At 43.7% G+C, this 21230-nt stretch overlaps 1 protein-coding gene across 3 annotated transcripts in view; it reads right to left on the bottom strand.

The window, feature by feature from the left end:
- Positions 1–11119: 11119 nt before the first annotated feature.
- The window catches only part of CREB5 (cAMP responsive element binding protein 5), a 1617326-nt gene continuing 1607215 nt past the window's right edge, over positions 11120–21230 (bottom strand). For all 3 annotated transcript variants that reach the window (XM_069648241.1, XM_069648242.1, XM_069648243.1), the window contains one exon: positions 11120–20316. In XM_069648241.1, the coding sequence (XP_069504342.1) occupies positions 20153–20316 (164 nt within the window). In that variant the 3' untranslated portion in view covers positions 11120–20152. The remainder of the gene's footprint in view (positions 20317–21230) is intronic.

Genomic DNA, 21230 nt, shown 5'->3' with positions numbered 1-21230 from the left:
CAATTTCTGTCCTCTTAACTTTCACTTCCAGGGAGAATTGTCGGGTCCTTTCTGGGATGGTGACTTCCTCTCCAATCTGAATTTCAACTGCATAAGGCAGCAGTTGAGCTGACCTAAATGCTTTCTCTGGGTCATCAAAGCCCATGGGATTATCCGCTAACCGGGACCAAGCTTTGAAGTTTATTAGGTCCAAACTAATGGCAAAGTGATTGAGAATGTCACTGCCTAAGTAAAAGGCGGCAGTGACATGTCGCACGACCCAACAATTATGGACTTTGCTCTTGTTGCCTATAGAGATTTTGAGCATACACCTGCTTGGCAGGAGATGTTTGGAATTGGGTGTTTCCAGATCCATATCCCATTTGTCTATCAGTCTAAATGTGGGAATGGCTGGATCTTTTGGGAGTTGGCGGAACAAGGCTTTGCTGATGAAGCTCTTACCGTTGTTCACACACACTCGGGCGAGAACAGAGCCCTTCCCTTCATTTAACTGAACAGGGATGAACAACTGCTCTCCAATTTGCTGGATATCAGCCAGGCTCTGAGCTGATTTCTCATCTTTCTGGACTATAGGAGTGGGAATATCTGATTGTGGATTGGTAAAGAATTCAGAGTGTTTCCTTCAAGTGTGGAATGCCACCTTAAAAAGGAAGGAAGGTTAATTTTCAGAAATAGAGAGGACCCCCCATCACCAGTTTGTTGTCCTACTGCTAGTACTGTCACGTCTGGGATTCAGTTGTTCGGGAAGTGAAATTCTCCTTGGTCAGATTTGTGTTCAACCATGTGGCAGGTGCCGTTTAAACTAACATGGTTGACACTCTGTTTTAATTGATTGGTCGGCTAGTCTGGGTCCAGAGGACCTTGTTTACACAATCTATTAGGGGTTACAACCTTCGCAGGAGGTCATTACCTAGTAAACAAGGGGTGCCCTCTAGAGTCACAACTATGACCGGGTGCTTCACCTTGTGTCGCCCAATTTTAATGTCCAAATCCGCAGTCCCCTCGACGGGAATTTAATTCCCGTCAAAGTTCTGAAGTTGTCCAGGGAGAGGGGTGAGAGGAATTTGATAAGTCTCCCCCATCCTGAATTCAGTTTATCAAAGGCCTTTTTGGACAGAAGGATAGCTTGGGATCCAGTGTACACCAGTGCCAATGTTGTACCCTGCCCCTGTACTTGGACCGGGGCATAGTATCTTCCCTCCTTCTCAGCAAGCGGGCAGAGATAATGCACATTTTTGGACAACTGGTGGGTTAGATTTCTAGTTTTGGACACTGATAGAGAAGAGATTTGGGCAGAATTCTGTTCAGAGTCTAGGGAATCTGAAAAGAAAAGGTGGCAACTAGAGATGGGATAAGCTTTGAGTTCCCCTGGTTCTGGTGCTGGGCTGCCCCCCCTTTTTGGAGGCAGTCACCAGGATGGGTTTGAACCAGGGGATTTTCATGTTGTTTGTTCTGGGGTTGGATGATGGGTGGCACTAGCTCAGTCCCCACATCTACCCAGTCTGGATTTGAATCTTTTGGGACCCATTTCTCTTTGGGAGGAGTTCCCCCATCTCTGAAGGAGAAGATCCTTTTCCCAGAATCCTCTGAGGACCCCTCTCCTTCAAATTGGAAGATCTGTACCTCCTGCTCAAAATGTTTTTTTTTGGGTTCCTTGTTTCTCCTACCCCCCTCTGCTCCTTGGGTGGCAGACTTTCACGGGTAGGAGATTTTGGTTCTGGTCCCTGCATTTCCAGGGGCTTTTTACAAGTGGGGAAGGAAGCTTCCCCCAAATATTTATACCCCCTTCCCCTTGGCCTCCTCCCTGGGAACCGGTGGGTTGTAAGGGTGCTGCCCCCGTCATTGTTCTGGAGAACCAGGTCCAGAGTTCGAGGCATTCTGTGCCGGTATGCTCATCTGAGGGTTCTGCTGAACCATCAGCATGTGACCCAGATCCTGTGCCATGTTTTGTACCTGGCGCTGTAGCTGTGATACCCGCTCAGGCTGATGCAGGGTTCTCATTTCTCCCCTGGGCTGATCCTGGGAAGGGTAACTATCCCTTCTCTGGAAATACCTCGGGTTTGGAAAATTTGGGTACCCCTCCACCCTTGGCCTCCCCCCTGACAGATTAGGTTGTTTGGGCTCAGGAAACTGGGGAAGGAAGGATGGATTGTTTTGGGGTTGAACGTTTGTTGGGTACCTGGGGAAAAAGTTCTGTCTAGGATTTGGGGAATTTCTGCCCTTCTGGGAGAAGTGAGGAGGGAAGTTTTCTGGGTTAGGTGCTGTTTGGTTGGATCCCCCCCCTTGGGCTGGAGGAGTCCACACATAACCCAGGATGGGTCTGTTCCCCTTGTAGCTGGGACTTATATTGTCAGGGGAGTGAGGGATCCCATTTGTGGGACTACCTCCTTGGCTCCCTGTCTGTGACTGGCCCGAGGGCTTTCTGTGCTTGGGATTATTCTGCTGTGCAGGCGGGTTTTTAGGCCCTCCCATCTCCAAATCTAAAATGGGGGCAACCTTCACCTCTGCCACCTTAACAGCAGCAGGGGTGTTGGTTGGTTTGGGGCTCTTTTTAGTATTCTTGTTTTCTATGGGCTTTTGCACCTCATAGATTCGGGTGGCCTGTTCAATGACCCAGTCTAGTGATCTTTTCTCATGAAAATCTCTCACTAGCTGGGTCATGATGTACTTGGGTAGAGCGTGGAAAAAGGTATTGACAAATTCTTTGCTGTCCGTGTGCACCCTTCTGGTAGTCTGCGCAAAGACATGCTTTAATTCCTGTACAAATTCTTGTGGGGCCTGATCCTCCCCACATTGTAAGTTGTAGGCTGCCTTGCAAGCCTCTTGGGGATTTCTGTGAACAGAAAAATGCTTCAAGACGGCCGCCCTATAGGAGGAATGCGGTTCTTAGTTCGTTTGAAAGCTGGTGATGTTAGCTTCAATTTGACATTTAAATGTCGTTCCTAGCATATACGGTTCAAAAGTTACAGAGGTTTTAGTAAAGGTCGATTTTTCAGAACAGAGTCAAGATTTCAAATGAGATATGCACTGTTGAAGATTACAAACAAGGATTTCTTAACACTAAGGGAGGCTATGAAGATATGAGATACCAACGGTACAGCCACCAGTCAGCGGTGCCTCTGTCTGATCTTTGTCCACTGTGACACTTGCCTTCTTCAGCAACTATATTAGCGCAAAGATGATTTATCACTACAATTATCACAGGATTATGTCAATGAGAGAAGGATTCAGGATAGACAAAAGAGATTCAACAATACAATCTGGATAAGTTGGAATGGGTTGGATGATTACTTAAAACTAATAGATGGCTATGGACAGTTCTATGCTAAATACTCACAACTAGGGCTTTGGAATGGGCCGTCAAGATCTGGTCAAAGGTTTGGACAGGAATTCGCTCACCACCGGACAGGTCTCAGGCACTTGGTTCTGCTCTCAGTAAGGCACTCTGGTCTGCACAGCTTCTGGTTCTGGATCTGACGGGTTGGTTCTGGGCACAGATCTGCTCTACCGGTTTGAATCTCTGCGTTCTAGCAAGGGTTATTGGCAAGAAGCAGCCAAAACAGCACAGCCAGACTGTTGAATTGGTTGGGCCCCGTGGAAGTTTGGGGTTAAAATCAGGTTGCAAGATTTTAAAGGCCAGCTGAGAAGGGTTTAGCTTTTTGGGTTGGGTCTTCTGCTTCAGGGTTCTAGAGTCTGGATAGTTCTGGAGTCTGGATAGTTCTGGAGTCTGGATAGTTCTGGAGTCTGGATTCTCCTTCAAAGCGCTTCGCCAGTCGATCAGTTGATGGGTGAATGTGTGTGTCCTTCTGTGCCCTCAACAGTCCCTTTTTATGTATTTCCAAACGGGGTGGGGAGTCTGATTATACTAAGCCCACCCTCTAGGAAACTGATTGGTCTAAGTATTCCCTCTCTCCTGATTCGAGAAGGAAACAGTGTGTCATGATGTGTCATGTTTATGGTCCAGGGAGAAAAAACTCCCCTTTGTGTCTAACAAGAAAATCTATTTTTCATAAAAAAACATATTCACAATATCCCAACTTGCTAATATTACATATTTACATTACAGATTAATTAAGGCACGTATATGTCAAAGTCCCATCTTCTGGAGAGCTTCGGTTCACAAATGACAGTTTTTCACGCTTTTGGTCGCTTACTCAGTGTCAGTTCTGTACCAATTTATTTACATACATGCACATACCATCTGGGTATATTCCTGTACATTTTCATATTCCTAGCATAATTACAATTGCTACAATATCAACATTTTCGTGGTTCAGTCTCTGCACATCACACAAATTCCAGAGTAGTTTCTACTTGTGAGCAACTTTTTCATTTTAATAACCTCTAAATTCCATATTTTTGCCAGTTCGGCACAATTTTCTATAAGTCTTTTCCTCAAACATATATTTTGTCCAGTTTAAAATCCACATCTCAATCTGGGCCCGCCTCCAAGGCTTTGCTGAGCCAGAGAGAAACTTGAGCTTCTTCCTGCCAGGGCTGGTTTCTATTGATGCCCCAAATTAGCATTTCCTTTCAGTTCAAGGGAGTCCTTTGTCTCCACTCAGAGCAACAAGCCAAAGTCCCCCTCCCAGTTCTTTTCACACACCCCTGCCAGTTTCTCAGCAGATCATGGGGGAAGCTTCCTTTGTTGGGTAGAAGGTGTGGAATGTCTTTGAAGCTCAGTGTGGCTAACTTTACTCACTTTTAAAACAGTGTTTAAATAGTCTTGTCCTAAAATACAAATTACATGTTTACAAATATATCCACAAATCTCTTAATTCCAGCCTTTTTAAAATATAGTTTTGAATTGTATCCACCTCTATTACTTTTGATAGGAGTTCTTTTCCATACTTAGATCTTAATGTAGAAGTTTAAATGACAGTATAAGTAAATCGCCAGCTTCTGACACAGGCGAGTAGCGGTACTGCGCCCATTCTTGGACACATCCTCCCAAGGAAGCATCTTTAAAGGTGGATTTTCTTCTGATAAATATGTTTCTGCTGACATTGTGCTTAGGTGAATTCTTTAAATAAATTGATGTTGAACACCCACCAATGATGCTGGATCTTTTGTGATGTTTGAGAACCATGATTTTTGCACTTTTAACAGCCAAGGAAAAACTGATTTTTTAAGCAGCTTTGTGTTTCTCTTGCCATGCAGGACTGCTTTTTCTCAAATAGTTTCATTTTCCTCTGTGGGCAGCCAAATGATCGGTTTTGGCAGTGGTCTCCTGTGTTACCACTGACATAGGCAAAAGTGGATTGGCGGCCTATTTTTCGGGTTTTCCTGTTCACTTCTGGGTGATTTTAGCACACATAATGCTTTCAAGCGGCTATTCTGAGATTCCTGATGCACACAGCGCACAGTAAGGTTGCAGGGCCTGGACTAGTGGGTTAAAACATCCCACAGTTCCATGTATGTACGCTCGGATAGTCTCCCCGAGAACAGCCATTCACAATTTGTAGCTCCCAGTTATTAAAAAAATTCAGCCAAGCTCTCCCGTCCTGGTCATCTACCGTATGTTCCATTGTGCTCTTGTGATATAGGAAAGGGTTAGCAGTGATACCCCTACCCTCTTTGATGTGACAATTAAAGTCACCAGCAATGATAATATAATTGCTTTTGGTATCAAAGATCCATTTACCAAATAAAGAATGAAGGGCATCATGCAATGTATCTCTTAGGTTCTCCATAGGCGAATTGTACACATCAACTAACAATAAATTTTCCATTCGTTCATTCACTAATATTTTGACCTCCACTGCTTTAATATGATCCTCCGCTAGTGTTAAAATACTCCTAGACTTCATGGAGATGTCCTCCCCAATTATCAGGCCACCATAAGGTCTTCCCCGTGGGCCCTTTTTTGCCAACGTTTGATGAATAAGGTAGCCGTTCAAATTAATGGGGGAAAGTAGCTATGTCTCTTGCAAAAGAAAAAAGGTATGGTTAGTGATTAAGGCCAATGAGCCCCCTGCGGATAAACATTTTTTAAACCCTGGGTATTCCAGGATAATAAAGAATAATCTCATTGCTTTTGTACTGCAATAGGTAATGATTCTGCTAGCCACTTCAACATATTTTGAATGTCAGACATTTTCACATCCTGGACCAATGGTGGTGGCGGCTTAGAATCCCCCCTCCCCTTTCTTTCCTTTGTTCTCCGTCAGTTGTATCTTAGGATCTTCTTGGTCAGGATTATTTGCATCGACTTCCACGTCGATTTGATAAAGACTTTTGCTGTCTTTCCTGATCATTTGAGCCGTAGCCAGAACTTTACAATGTACAGCAGTAACATTAGGGTTAGTAACCATGAGGGGTTCAACAAAGCTGAAGTCATCAGACAACAGTACCCGTAATTGTGGTATCAGATGGCATTTGGTAAGCAAGGCAGTTCTTGCTAGCCATTTACCTTGCAATTTTTCATTCAGATTTTTGATATTACATACTTTGCTTTCTTCTGCGCCCTTTAGAGAACTTATTTCAGATGACTCCTCAGCCATAAGACTCTTAACCTTGCCCCGTGTTTTTACCTTCTTGCACAGAGTGGAAAGGTTATTTTCCATGTGTCCCAGGATCTGAGATAACACTAAGTCCTGTTGGTCCTCACTCTAAATGGATCCCGCCTCTTCCTTATCGAGTATGATCCAACTAGTCAGAGTGCCGGCGCCTCTGAGTTGGCGATTCTTGGCACGCACCACTTTTTTGAGATCAAAGGGAACTTATCCCCGGTAGTCTCTTGTCTCGTCCACAATTACAAATCTTATTTGACACACACTCCAACTCTTAAACTAAAGCTTACCGGTTGTAGCAAGTGTCAAACACCAATGCAGCACTTTCTCCTACTTCAACAGTTGATTACTTCAGAATAAAGATAAAGATGCAACTGGCAGGTGTTTCATTGATACAGGCTCCGCCTCCAGGCACCAGTTAGAAAACAGGGACAACAGACTCCAGGCAACAGATCTCATCAAGCCGCCATCGATGGTCATTTTAAACTTACCTGGCACTTAAGTTAGGAGGGGTTTCAATGCTCCGCTAAACAGTACTAATCTTTTCCACCTCTGAACAGATGAAAGGCTGAGTCGGTCCTGATGGGGTTCAGAAACGGTGTCCTGCTGGTTACAGAGCTCAACACCCCATTTCCTTTTCCTTTAAAATTGTGTATATGTTTTGTACTCTGAGCAGATTATTAACAATCCTAAGTAATGCACAAGGTGAACTGTTACTGCCCATCTCCTATATCCTGCAAGAAAAAAGCTGATATTTGAGATAGATAGCCCAGGCCATCCTCAAACATGCACCACCACATGCATAACAATCTGGCCTTGGGGCTGTGGAGGCCAAGTTAGAGAATCCTAGAAGTGATTGGACAATGTTAGTACATGGCAGAACAGCAGGTGGTAGCTACAGTTTCACATTACATTCAACATAATTGCCCTTTTAGATAATGGGAGAGGCTGAGATTGATCCAGAATAACACCATGCTGATCAAAAACTGAAGCTAGGGTTTAAATTGAAGTGTCTGTGTGCTAAACTCAGTAATGTTGCCACTAGGCCACATTCCAATTTGTCATCACAGGGACTTGGCCGCAGAGGTCATTAGTACTATGCAAATAACATACAACACATTAGGATCACCCACCTAGCAATGCCACCCTGTCCTGCAAGGTCTGGGGCAGTTTGCCCCTCTGACTGGCACTCCCCTTGTGATGACCTGCATGGATGATGAATGCAAGTACCTTCCCAAATTTGATAACCATTTGTCTCCCTCGTCTCAAGGCTCGAGAAAGAGCTCTTCAGGCTCCTGGCTGGATGACCTTCTGTGGCAGGCAGGCTATAGGTAGCAAGGTGAAAGTGTGGGATATATTGACCCAACCCAGCTGTACTTCCCCACATCACCAAGCTGCATTTCAGCAGAAACAACAAAATGGCTGCGCTGGCTCCTGTGAGCACCGTGGCCTCAAAACTGTTTTACAGCGACAAGAAGATGGCTGCACCATCTTGCCAAGCACATCTTGGGCAGGATGGAACAAGGGGGCACACCGAGGGAGCTTGCCAGTGTGTTCTTACATATACAAAAGAAATAGAGTGAAAAAGAAGTGCTGCTTTGCTGCCAGCCCTAAAGTCCCCAGTGAAAAGGGGGTATTTTAACATAAAATGATGCTGCTCTGATGCTATTTTTATCTGTTCTTCCTCGAACTACTGTTATTAATAAGGCCCTGCCATGCCCATTCATATCCCCATTGTGCTTCAGCAAAACCAAGTATGACCCCTGAATGACAATCCCTGTCAAACCAAATCTGAGAAAATTCAACAAACGAACTTAATTTTCCGCCACACGGGAGAAGCTTCACTTTTTAAGTTACAAGGTGTCAATGATCAGTAATTCAAAGAAGCTCCAGCTCTGGGCTGTGTCAATTTCAGTGCATAGGTGGTTCAAACAAACTACTGCCTGCAAGAAAATAACTATGGCTGCAAAACAGTGTGGGAATCCAGATGGAAAGTCAAAAACCAAATTTGAAAGCAAAGTGCTAGCAGCTTGCACCACATGTGTAAAAATGGGCTTTGCAAACTAAAGAAGAAAAATGCTTGTTTGGGAGTACTATGTCGAACAAAAACTTCTTCTTTCATAGCAATGTGAAAGGGGATTGTACTGTGAAAACACAATGTATGAAATGGTTTTATTCAGCAGATGTTCTTCCAATTCAGAACAATAAATACAATTAAATCAAACTTCAATGGCTGCAAGGGGGGGAGGGGGTCAGCCAAAAACAGTTTTCTGCTGAGAGGATGACAGAAACAAAAGGTGCCCTCTCAGTAGATACTAACACCCCAGTGATAATTTCTAGGTTGGACAGAATCTGGTCTGGGCTGAGCCCTCTACAATGGAATTTCCAGGACACGGAAGTGCGAAGTGGAGAAGGAGCAATAAACCTTCAATCAAGCTGGGAAACCCCCACCTCACTCTGGAGGAAATGACAGTTGGTGGTAGCTGAAAAGGAAAAACAATGGTCCAGTGCAGGACAAAGGACCGCCCATCTGTTTCCAGAGACTATTTTATAAATAAACTTTAAAGACTTTTATCTTTACAGCAGGACTTTGCAAAAATATAAAAACATTGCAGTTTAAATGTTATTTTTGTGGCTTTCAAATGAGAGGTCTTGGCTGTCAATAACATGTATGGGACACAAACGCCAGAAGAATGTGAATCATGGGGAAAGGACATATGCTGGAATGTTAAAAATGAACAGAAATAGGCCCTTTAATAGTATGTACGTCTGTGTAAAGTTACAGAATTTTAAGCCGAACATTTCACACTGAAAACGACGAAAGATTATTAAACGTACAAAACAATGTCTCACAGATTGCAGAGATGGACTGCAATGGTCTGCATAAAATAATATGTAACCTACTTATGTAATTTGGTAAGAGACTTCAACTGTATATAAATGAATCATTTGTGGCAATATCGGATTGTAGCTAAAGTAACTGTGGGAGGTTTTTGAACATTGTAAAACTCACATCATAAATTTGCCATCCTACCCTTTACATCCTACCAGCTGAGAGCAAGGGGGAACTAGTACCCCCGACCAATCCAGTGGGTTAGAGGTGTGTTTAGCTAAGCCTGCATAGCCATATACTTCTATGATGTCACCATGCATTATAAATAAGAGTCCATTACAGGACTCTAGACACACACTCTTCCTGACGTTTCTGTGCTGCATTCCTGATCTGCTCCATTCATCTTGCTGATTCCAACTACCAGGCCTAAGCATTGCTGACCCTACTCCAGAGCCCACTGCAAAACCCAAGCATAGCTGATTCCTACTCCAGCAAGGCTATTGATCCAGAAAAAAAACCCACTAATATCCCATTAACAAAAAGGGGAAAGCAGTAGTACCTTTTGCATCCTGAAATCAGACTCGTTTGCGGCACACTAACTGCTTGCCCAGTGACTGCAAATATTTTTTTTCACATTTTTTTTTTCAAAAAGCCTTTCTTCCTTCTTAGGTCGATAAATGAGTACCAACAAAGGTTGGGTGATATTTTATGCATATTTGTTCTATAAAAAAGAGCTTAAACGTAAGTGCTATACAATAACATATAATTTGGCCTTGGAGATCTGCTTGGATTTACAGTAAGTTAGTGTACTTAGGAACAATGCTATTTGATGCCATTTCCTGTTTTGTCAAGGGGTGAAGGTTCGTGTTTCATCGCTTCCCGGGATGTCACTTTGGGGTGGGGTCAAATCACATTGCTTCCGGTAATGTCATCAGAAGTTAAGGTTCATGAGGCGAGGGGTGGGCCACTTCTTTGAGGCGATGGGTGGGCCACTTTCTTTTATGTGACTGGGCCTATTTCTTGTCCCAGTCCGACCCTGACCTCAGACAAGCTGCTGCAGTGTGCCACCTACAAAGGAGGAGGGGGAGGATCCAATCCAAGGCAGGAAGGAATTAGGGTAGAAGTCCAGGCCTGCTGCCTCTCAAAGCGTGGGCCCTCGTGCTGCTTGGTTCTGAGGCTCCCACAGGTCGATTCACTCACTTTTGCCCTCATGGCCACACCCATCAGGCAGAGAGAACTGTGTCAATGCTTGTTTTTTTGTGTGTCAAATGTGCATACAGACATGCATTCACGAAGTACATGTTCTTTCAGTGCCTAATTGATGGTGTAAATGTGAAAAAGAAAGAACGCAAACTGTTTTCTGGCCTTGTGACTTGGCCACACAACATGAAGTGCTGATCCCCACCTCCAGCAGTGCCACGCTGCAACAGCACCCAAGTTGGGCAGCAGGTGGGGCCCAGGGACTTGTGCCCCCTTTCCCACCCATATAAATTTCTCTGGATGAAAGACCACATACCTGCAAACACATTTATCTTCTTACCCCATTCTCAATTGCACTTTGAAGGTATTTGCAGAACCTGGTTGTGTGCCATTAATGGGACCACATACTGTGCATCAGAAAAGAAGAACACATTTCGATGGAATAGCAAATCGTTTTACAGAGTGTCATGGAGTACAACAGTTTTTTCCCTATGCACTTGAGACATGCAGGAATGCCTGAGAGACTTAAGAAAACATCATGAATTCCAAAGATAGACTCAGTAAAAAGGAAGTGTTTCTTTTTTTTGCATTTGAGTGCTTTATTATACTGGAATTGCAGTGATATTAACATTTGTACAAATGCATAAAATCTTTATTCTCTTCTAATTATAGAGATGTAAAACCCTGACCTAGCAGAACAACCTCGATGAATGTGTTCATTTGTAACCAAAAGTGTACACAATGCAAGAAAAGCTTAACAAAAACTCAACAAAATAAATGCTACAGCAAGTATTTACATGTATGTACCAAAAGGTATTGTTCCTCCCTGAAAGGAAGGTGGTTTACTTTACAGATTTAAAAAAAAAAACACCTGTACAATGCAAGCAACTTCAAAATGTTACATGACAGCACCAGTTATAACCTCCCTAAAGTTGACATTAAGCCAGCAAAGTGATAAAGATTGCTTTCGATACCATATTTTTTCCTTCTCAGGTTTGCCTTTTAAAATGGCAAACTTCAGTGTCACTTTGTTGCTATTGGACCCCGAACTCGGCCAATCAAAGAGGAGCCATTGGTCATCTGTATGAGGCCATAAAAGCCAAAATAGGGTTCTCCGCTTGACTTTCTTAAACGTTTCTAATGTTTGAGATGAGACACACGTTTTAAAGCATTACAGGGAACTCAATGACTCTCTTCAGCTTGGATCTAACCATCTGTTCACTCTCATAAGTGTTTAACTTGTATTATGTGGAGTAATAGATTCACCCTCTTAATATGCAGATATAAAAAAGGCAGTAGTCATCAAACGAATCATACAGAGCCAACACGGCCAGGTGGCATTTATTACCAGGCGTACGGGCATAGAAGTTCTTTCTAAAACAACATTGTTACTTTGGCCAAACCTATTAGACTGTGTAAGAGAATTTTCAAAAACGGAAGACCACATGTGACATGAGCATTTGCCATAGTGTCTACGATTGCAAACAAAGCCGAGAACTCACAGACCACACGTTGTTTTACAAGAGCGTGTCCTATGTTTTACAATGATTTCACCTGCACCAGGTTTTTTGGTATTACAATTAAGGAGCCACTGGCAATGGCGAGCAAAAAAATGGCAAAACCCGAGCTGGACTTCGCACAAATAACAAAACATGCATGTTATCAATGTACCTCTGGCTCTTTGTTCTAAATATTCCACGGAAGACAAATAAACGTAATTCTACGCTCAGTTCACCCTATCTCTGCTCACCTCAGCACTCGGCAAGACATATCACTGTATCATGAATGGCCTCAGTGGACGACATCATGGACACATGTGTGACATTCAAGGCAGTATCATTCTTGAACGAGCGGATCTGGGTGGAGAGAGCAAGTAGGTTGGCAGTGACTTTGTAGCGATATTGGGTTCCAGAGGCAAACCTCTGACGGGCTTTGAAGTACTTTGTTAGCTTGGGCAGGTGACAAGCTTGAAGGACAAACACTCCAAAGGTGGGAATCCATCCCCTTGTCAACACAAAATTGCTCTGAGGACAGATTGGCTGTTACACGCATGGTATGTTCATCAAAGTTCTCCCGATTATAGGAGACTGTTAAAGGCAGCACAGGCATGTATGCAGATTTGGTCTGTAGCATAGTGCGATTTGCACACTTTTCCTGGATGTGACAGCAGCTGCTTGAGTGGAGAGTTTATTGCTTAGACTTCAGTCTTATAAAAAGAGGCACTGTCTCCAAGTCAGAAGGCAATAGTATACTTGAAAAGCTTAGCGGCCAAGCAGACCGCGGACTGTGCGACCTGTGCCGCGTTTGGGAAGCACATCCCAAGTACATTCTTATGCGCTACACACTTAGGGCCGGATCAACAAAGCATTTTCCAATGGGATTGCACCATTATAAAGCGCTTCTGTGGATCAGACCCTCAGTCTCCTGGCCATTGCACAGACTTTGGTTCTTCACTTGAGTGATCTAGTACACAAAGATGCGTTCTCTTGTACATGCATAATGGAACATGTGTATGCCTTTCCCACAATACCTGGGTGGGAGTCGCAACAGGGCATGGTTGCTCTCCAGATGTCACACAAGTAAAGCACACACTCCTACCAGTTCATTTTGCCTTTCTGACTGCTCTGAGAGGCAAGTTGTGGAGTGGGGGAACAGAAATGCGCCTTGAACAGTGAGTTGACAACGAGGAGACAGCTGAAGTGCATTTTTAAAATATACATATAAACAATAGTGAAGTTTAATTGTATTGTACTAGGTGCAGCTTTTTTTCTTTACCCATTCAAAATCGTATTTCCTGTCACAGATAATAAGATGTGCCTCCGTTGGGAGTTTCTATTTCTTCAAGCTATGAAACTTTGCTTAACAAGAAGTGCAACGAGCACAGCGGTAAGGCAACATAGTGCAATTCACCATGTGACAATACAAAGTAGGGTTTGAGAACGTAAACCTCTCCTACAGGCTTTTGTATCAGAACAGAGAAGGAAGCATTTTCCAGTTATATTTATAATTTCCCTTTTGCTGACCTGTGCTTTGTTAAAAAAAAACAACAACAATGCAAATAAAAACATCATTTAGACAGCAATAAAAAGGAAACATGATTTTCTTTCATAATGTTTCAGTTGCCATAAAAAAGCAGATGCTGCTTCTTTTTAAAACATTAACCACAAGCCTAGGCATTTCTATAGAATAGACCTAGGGTAGGGGTATGCAACATTTGGCGGTCCAGATGTGTTGGACTACAACTTCGATCAGCCCCAGCCAGCACAATCAATGGTGAGGGATCATGGTAGACGTAGTCCACAACATCTGGAGAGCTACAAGTGGCAGATCCCCTGACCTAGGGAATGAGTCCCATCTTGGATGGATGTTGGGTGTCAGAGACCCAGGCAGATTGGAGCACACATACAGACCGTCCCTTTCATCCCTCACGCAAAAACATAAAGAGTTTGTTGCAAAACAAAGAACAAACTTTAAAAAAGAATCTATTCACAAATACTGCATTAAATGGAATGTGAGTGTTAATAAAACATTGTTTTATAATAAATATGTTAGAAAATGTGGTGTGAACTGTTGCAGATGCCTGTTGACATTTTATTTTGGTCCTCAACAAAAATTATCCTTGTGGGCTCAATAAAACACATCCCCTAAAATAATACTACTTCACTTGGAAGGAACCCTAACCAACATGGAACAATGGCTTAGTGCTACATGGTTGCACATACATGATGTCTTCTCTGCTGCCTTGCCACTATATTTAACAATATATATTTAGCTAAAGTTCGAAGAGGGTTTTTTTGTCCGTGGCAGATGTGCCAAGACTTTATGGAAACAGGGTGGGAGCAGAAAGGCGGGTTGTGCACTTTCTTATAACAGAAAGAAACACAGCTGTTTTTGCTGCCTTTTCTGTGGCATGTGATGTGGGTGCTGATTTCTTTGGCCGGGGCATCGTGAAGGAGGCAGTCCTTAATTTGAAGTTACCTTGCATGAAAATGAGGGAGTCTACAGTGTGCTTACTCCCCACCCCCATTACGGAAATAGGCGAGTGCAATGAAATGTACTATTATGAAGGTGGCGAAATGTCCTCCACCCATTGGCTGCAGACATTTAGAACACATGCCCCTCATCCCAGGTGACGTCGGGAGATGGCAGAGTTCTGAACCCTCCAGGGGCAGAGCCAGCCTCAAAATGACAGTTTTAAAAGCTGATCATGAGTGAAGCCATCAACCCCTTTGCACTGTAGAGACATCCTCCCTTCCTCTGAGCCCAGGAGTCTGAATAGCTATTATTCCTTCATTTGGCCCATTAGATCCATCTTGCATCCCAATTCAGAGGGCATTTAGTTTTGCAAACAGAAGCTAATCGCTGAGCCAAGCAGTTTGGTCTTCGGCTTCATCACAGGGGGCCTACTGATGTCACCTATGCAGGCTCTTGTCCTCTGTTTCGGTGTGTGTGCCGATGCTGCCACATTAATGATTGCTTCAACGTCAATACTCCACTCTCCCAGTTGAGAAATTTGGCAGGCTCTTGCGGCAGCACCGCTTTCCCATTGGAGCACCGGGGGCCGAGCGTCATGGCAGAATGCTGACTTCTGCCTGCCACCTCCTCCATGTGGCAGGTCTTAATCTCTCCCAAGTCAGGGGCTAGAGCCGCCCCTGGAGTCCTCCCATAATGGTGTATAGTGAGGGCTTCTCTCCCGCCAGGATTGCCCTAACTCGTCTTGGGAAGATAGCTCAGCGGCAACGTGCTCGCCTTGGAAGCAAAACGACACTGAGCAACACAGGTTCGATCCCCGTTTCCGCGCTTAGAAACATCTGGGTATTAAGCGCGTTACAAATAACTTATCATATCATAACTTCCTCACATAGGCGTGGCTTAAGGAAGTGCTGACAGACTGTTCAGAGCTGCACTGACAGCATTATTTAATGCCCTACTGTACCCGTCCCTTTGGAGACAGTGGTTGGTCGACAACAGGTTTTCCCTCTGGAGAAGTTTACCCTACGCACCCTAGCTGGATTGGAGGGTAAAGACACTTCTGAATCAGAGTGCAAGGCAACGTGTGCCACACAGCTGAGTTGGTGGTGGCATGCAATACCACAATTTCTTTTGGTGATGCACCTAGAGGGTTCTTCGTTTTGCAACCTGCACAAATAGTGTCTGGCTGTGCATAAGCAGACCAGTGCCTTGTGCAGGCCCACAAATGCTGCAAATAGAAGCAGATACAGCATGAAATGATAGTCGAGAGAGCTCTCGATTGTGCACAGTGCTGTCTTCCCACGTGACTGCGACGAGTTTGCATAATTTTGATTCCAATTTAAAAATGAACATGGCACTGCACCGCTCACTGTAGTCAAAAGTCAGAACAGAAAGTCTTGTTTCACAGCATTCTCGAGCCTACGCTTAAAGGCATCTGAAAGAGTGCGCCTGCAGCAGGGAATTAGGCATTGAGATTTGTGGGGCTGGATTTCAGAGGCAGAATGCTATTATTTTAAGATGAATTTAGGAATTCATAGTCTTGTGAAAAGAGTTAAACATTTCATGACACATCAAAACAATCTTGAAGGTGCATCTCAAAGCTGGGTCTGAAACCGAGAGTGGTGCTGAAGACCCAACTTCATGCTTCATTCTATTGAGGGTAGAGTTCAAAAAACAAATTCTCTGTTACATCGAAGGCTCCTGCCACCTTTCTGGTACTAGAGAAACTTTGCACAGGTGCCAAGGCAATTAGCATTAGGGCAAAAGAGACCATCTGCATTTGATGGGGGCATGTAGTTTCAGAATGTTCTGTGAGTAAAGTGGGTATTAGCATTCTTGATTGTGGCCGAAATTGACCTTTTCCGAACTGACCAAATTTCTTTGCTCGAATTCGTTACGAATATCAGTCAATTTAAATTAAATATAGATGTGGGGTAGGGTAAGGGAATAGGTTAAGGTGGGGAACTGTGGGGGACGGTGGGTCTCCTCCCACATTTAAAAAAGAAAACAAACTAACTAAATTCGGTCAATTGTAAAAGGTCAGTTGTTTTCGATCAAATAGCCCTAAACCGTAAAGTGGACCATGGCGGACTAGGGGTTGGTGAGTTTTGACCAATTTTTTGAGAAAATGCTTTCATTGGTGGAAAGACAGTTCAGAGAGTGTATCACTGACACAAAACGAACATTCCACATTGAGCAGCAGGAAGTATGCAATGGACAGATTCTTCTGAAGGACTGGGAGAAGAGCTGCAGGGCTTCACGGCACATTTGCCTTCTCCCGCTGGTTCTGCTGGGAATCAGTACGGTAAGCTGGGCACTCTGGGTCCTCCTTCTGAAAATGAATGCTTCAGTCTTTTGATAAAGACCAGTGAAGATGATGCAGGTAAAGATGCATGAGGAATGCTAATGAGTACCTGGACGATGCAAATGGTGAAGACCAGCAGCATGAACCAGGCTAATCATTTCATTCAGTGTCATGCGTTTGCTACGTTGCCAATTGGTTGGCTTTGATTTTTTTCCCAACATAGTGCATTTAGTCCTTTTCTAAGACTGATAGTAATAATGTGTGTTCTCATATAGCTCTTGGCGCTGGATTCTTCTAGCTTCTAAGTACTTTATTAACAGGTGCTATTATTGCCAATTTAATGGTACTCAAATTATGGACCGTTGGTGAAGGGTGGCAGGATTTGTGTTATTTTTTTGATTTCATTTGTTTTTTATAGCGCCTAATACCATACCTGAGTTCAGTTTCTAAGCACAGATGCGGGATTCAAACCTCTGTTGCTCTGCGTTGCTCTTGCTTCCAAGACAAGCGTGTTGCCCTTGTGCTATCCTCCGTTCACTTGTGAGGTGCAGGTTGGACCCTTCTCAGAAGAGAGCGCTTAACTCATGAACTATATGCCTAAACACCCACCATGACTAGATCATTTGATTTAAATGTTCAATTCAACCACATCGGATCCCAAAACATACTGCAGGGTGGGCGTTTCATGGCAAATTTAAAAGCTTGATTTATGATGTCACATTTGCTGCCAATGGTACTAGCCTTCTTTACCTAGATTATATTGTGGTTTAACCTGCCACGATTTTAACCTGTGGCCTGCAACCTGCACAAACATCTTTGCCGCAGGAGCATTGATCAATCGAGTTGTCTGGTCAAAGTAACCGTGAATGCCATCACTCGCTACCGTCAGAGCTGGCTGTAACTTCCCAACTACTGGGGTTCACATTCACGGGCACAAATGTTTGTTGTGTAAATGCTCCAAATTTCCAACAACATTCAGGACAGGAAACTCTGTGGAGAGAGTAAAGGGTTGGCGTTGGTAGCACATGCAAGGCTGGGACATATGTGCACAGGGAGAGTTAAACATTACTTCTCTGGGAATCAGAAGTGCCACACATGATTCGGGAGACTTGTAACCAGGCGATCAGTTGGAGTCGTATGCTGTTTTGCATGTAATGAGTGTGAGGCCAGAAGGCCTGGCTCCAGTCCTAGCTGTCATGATAAACTCCCTGTTCGTTTTGCATGCGATGAGTGCGTCTGCGGTTCCAAGAAGTGTCAGCATGGCTTAGCGGCCGCATTTATCTCAGGATCACTAGCGGCTATAAATATAGCCCGACATTATAAACAGGAGACTGTTAATTATGCCCAAACAGCCTGCGCTTTATATGTAGGCTGATCCCCTAACGTATATGGCTGGCAGGCCTCATTAGCATAAAAAACAGACATATTTGAGTAACACTATGCCCGCTGAGTACGTCAAACCATCATGGTGCTGAGTTAGCTCTTCATGGCTGATGTTTTTAGCTTAATTTCAAATGAAGGAACAGACTCAAAGTGAACAGAAATGTCAATTATAATCCTGTTTTCTTCTTTGGTCTTACATTGCACTGCTCTGTGTCTATTTACATCATTGTGACCCATTAAGGTTTCAATGAAAATGGCGACTGGCAACTTTTGAACTAAATATACGCTTTGGGGCGTTTCATGTAAAAATAAACTATGCAAAAATAAACTGGCCATTGATGTGTCTGGGTAATTTGGAGCGCCAACCCCTCCTATGTTCAATTTGGGAAGCAACACTCTAGGAGTTGGTGCAAAGGCATCGCTAAGTATTGCGCCAACCAAAAACCCATTTGATGTTTTTTACTTAAAAAATGGAAGCTTTGGAATTTGAAACAACTTTTAAATACCTTAATATTCAAATACCTTTAGTGGTTGCAGAGGAATTGCTGTGAAATACTGACAGAATGTAACACGTACCATTCACCTTCAGAAAAGAGCATTTACAAAAAAGTGCATTTTTTTTTAACAACGGATCAGGGTCCGGTTATACAAGTGAAAAGCTTATCGACCAAAATGATTTCCAGCCAGATGCTATAAAAGCCACATCTGTGGGCAGAGTACTTGAGTAAAAAACAAAACAAACAAAGACAAAAAGCCGACATATAAAAGTGCGGGGATGGAGCACATAAGAAACGTTTGTTGTAGAGCATATATTACGGTCCTTTCACTTCCAAGGCACTTTGGTGGGTTTCAAAGCACCGGGTGACTTCCTGCTCCACTCTTCAGGATGCTCTCCTCGCAGCGGGCGGTGAGGCGGCGGCAGCTGCTGAACCAGCAATCGGCTGTCGAACACCAGCCTGTTGTACGAGTGTCTGGTGATACCGTGTGAACCAATCATAGCTTTGCACTGTGTCTTGATCCAGTACACATGGCATTTTTGGATTATCTACCAGTACTACTATGGTCTGCCTTCAGTTGAGCCTATCGAGGTAAGGGGAGAACAGGCAGTCGCGTGGACCACTGGGATGGAGCCCTGTCTATGTAGGAACTTAAGTGCACTGAGATCGGCTGCCACTGTTGGCGGCCCAGTGGATGAGTTTGGTATTGTAACATTGTACAATTCCCATTAGACAAGTGCTCCAAAGCGAGGGAAGGCAATCTTTGGAATATCACAACATCTGCTCTTTTCTGATCAGAGCGCTGCTCAATTTCACAGGAAACTGAATAGCCACAGTTGGGAGCTCCGTAGCCAACATAGATCAGAAAAGGTTATCAAATATTTGTTACGGTTTTTACCCTGCACAGAAGGCAAATAACACTGAACTCGGTCTTGTCTTGGTGGATGTGTGCTTCACTGATAAAAATCACATGTAGATTTAGTGATTGCGGGGACAGAAGAAACATAACACATGGAGAGTTCACATCTGATGTGGGAATATTCTTTTTAGTGATGAGAACTCACTGGATTCGTATTTAATACTGGGGATGCCTTGGGCAGGTGATGAACTTGCAGTCTAACCCAACTCTGTATTCAAGGCATCCATCCGTCTGGGCTGGTGAGACTGAGACCACGGCTATGTACAGTAACAGTTCAGTTTATAAACAGGCAACTGGTACCAGCTCCAAGAAAGCACCAAAAGCATCCCCCAAGCTGCTAGCATATTAATTGCATAACTCCCTTTTTTGAGACTAAGTATAAAAGGCCTTTTCCATAACTATAAAAGTGAAAGCCAAAAGTCTTTCAAGAGCTCAAGAGTCTTCCAGAATTGAGTCATTGGTGTATCGGTCCTTAGTCAAGGGCTGGCTGTGCCACCATTTTCTCATAGGCAGTTCTTGACAGGGCGCGCTTTAGAGAATAGCGTTCATGTCCGTTCTGTGGCTGCCCAGCTGGCTGAGGGTGGAGCTTCCTACCACGTCGCTAACAGAAGACGAAGTTGTGATGGTGTTATGCTGGATAACTTGCTGCTGCGAACAGGTGGGATCCGGGCTTCCGGCCGGGCTGCTCTCAGGACCTGCAGAAACAAGGGAATAGAGGAATTTAATGCTGGAGTGTGTCTCAAGGTTCAACACTTTACTTTTGCAACGAGCAGTTCAGGTAACATCAAGGCTTCATTTTCGGAGAAATATGTGTACTTTTTAAAGGACATGACTTTACTGGATGAATACATTTGTATAGATTGAATAGAAAGCTGTTTTGAGGTAAAAATTTGGTAAGCCGTTTGCGCTTATTTATTTGTTCGATTGAACGGGTCCTGGAGACACTCAAGACATATGGGTACATCACCACGTTGGAAGTCCAACACTGTAAGGGCAAACCTAAGGCAAATACAGTAAGAGCAGAATAGCCCCTGTAAAACCAGACCAGTGTTCCTAATCTGATGAAGGAAATGCTTTGCTGTGCTTACAGGTTTCAAAGACTCGATTTGTGAACTGCACGCAACACTGACCGATGTTAGACAAGGATAACAAAGACTGCAAAGATCGCAACAATAATGACAGTCCTAGTAAACTGGCCCGGCGAGTTAGGAATTGGCCTCAGAGATTTCTACGAAAACCTACAGTCAAAGGTTCAAATCTTTGTAGGACCACCAGGAATTATGGTAGTCCCAATCTATGACCTAGGCAGAATCAGGGGGCTACGTTATATCAAGAGGCATGATTCTTACTTCTTCCCTACACATCTGCCATGGCAATGACTAATGAGCAGTACTTTCAAATGAGTTTATCATCTCAGTGTTCTGGGTAACATACTTTCCCTTTAAATTTAAGTGGGGCCATAGTACAAAACTATCTTTTGTGTCATCTGACAGCACATTTATACATTCTAAAATGTTAAAAATCATTCAATTTGGCTCCATCCTCTGTTGCCTAACAAACTACAATACATTGACAATGAAAGCATTGGTTACGTAATAATGGACATAAC

Source organism: Ambystoma mexicanum, chromosome 2q (assembly GCF_040938575.1).
Source record: "Ambystoma mexicanum isolate Mex_15411 chromosome 2q, UKY_AmexF1_1, whole genome shotgun sequence".
NCBI lineage: Eukaryota > Metazoa > Chordata > Amphibia > Caudata > Ambystomatidae > Ambystoma > Ambystoma mexicanum.
Note: the sequence above shows the minus strand (reverse complement) of the source record. Positions and strands in the feature narration are given on the sequence as shown.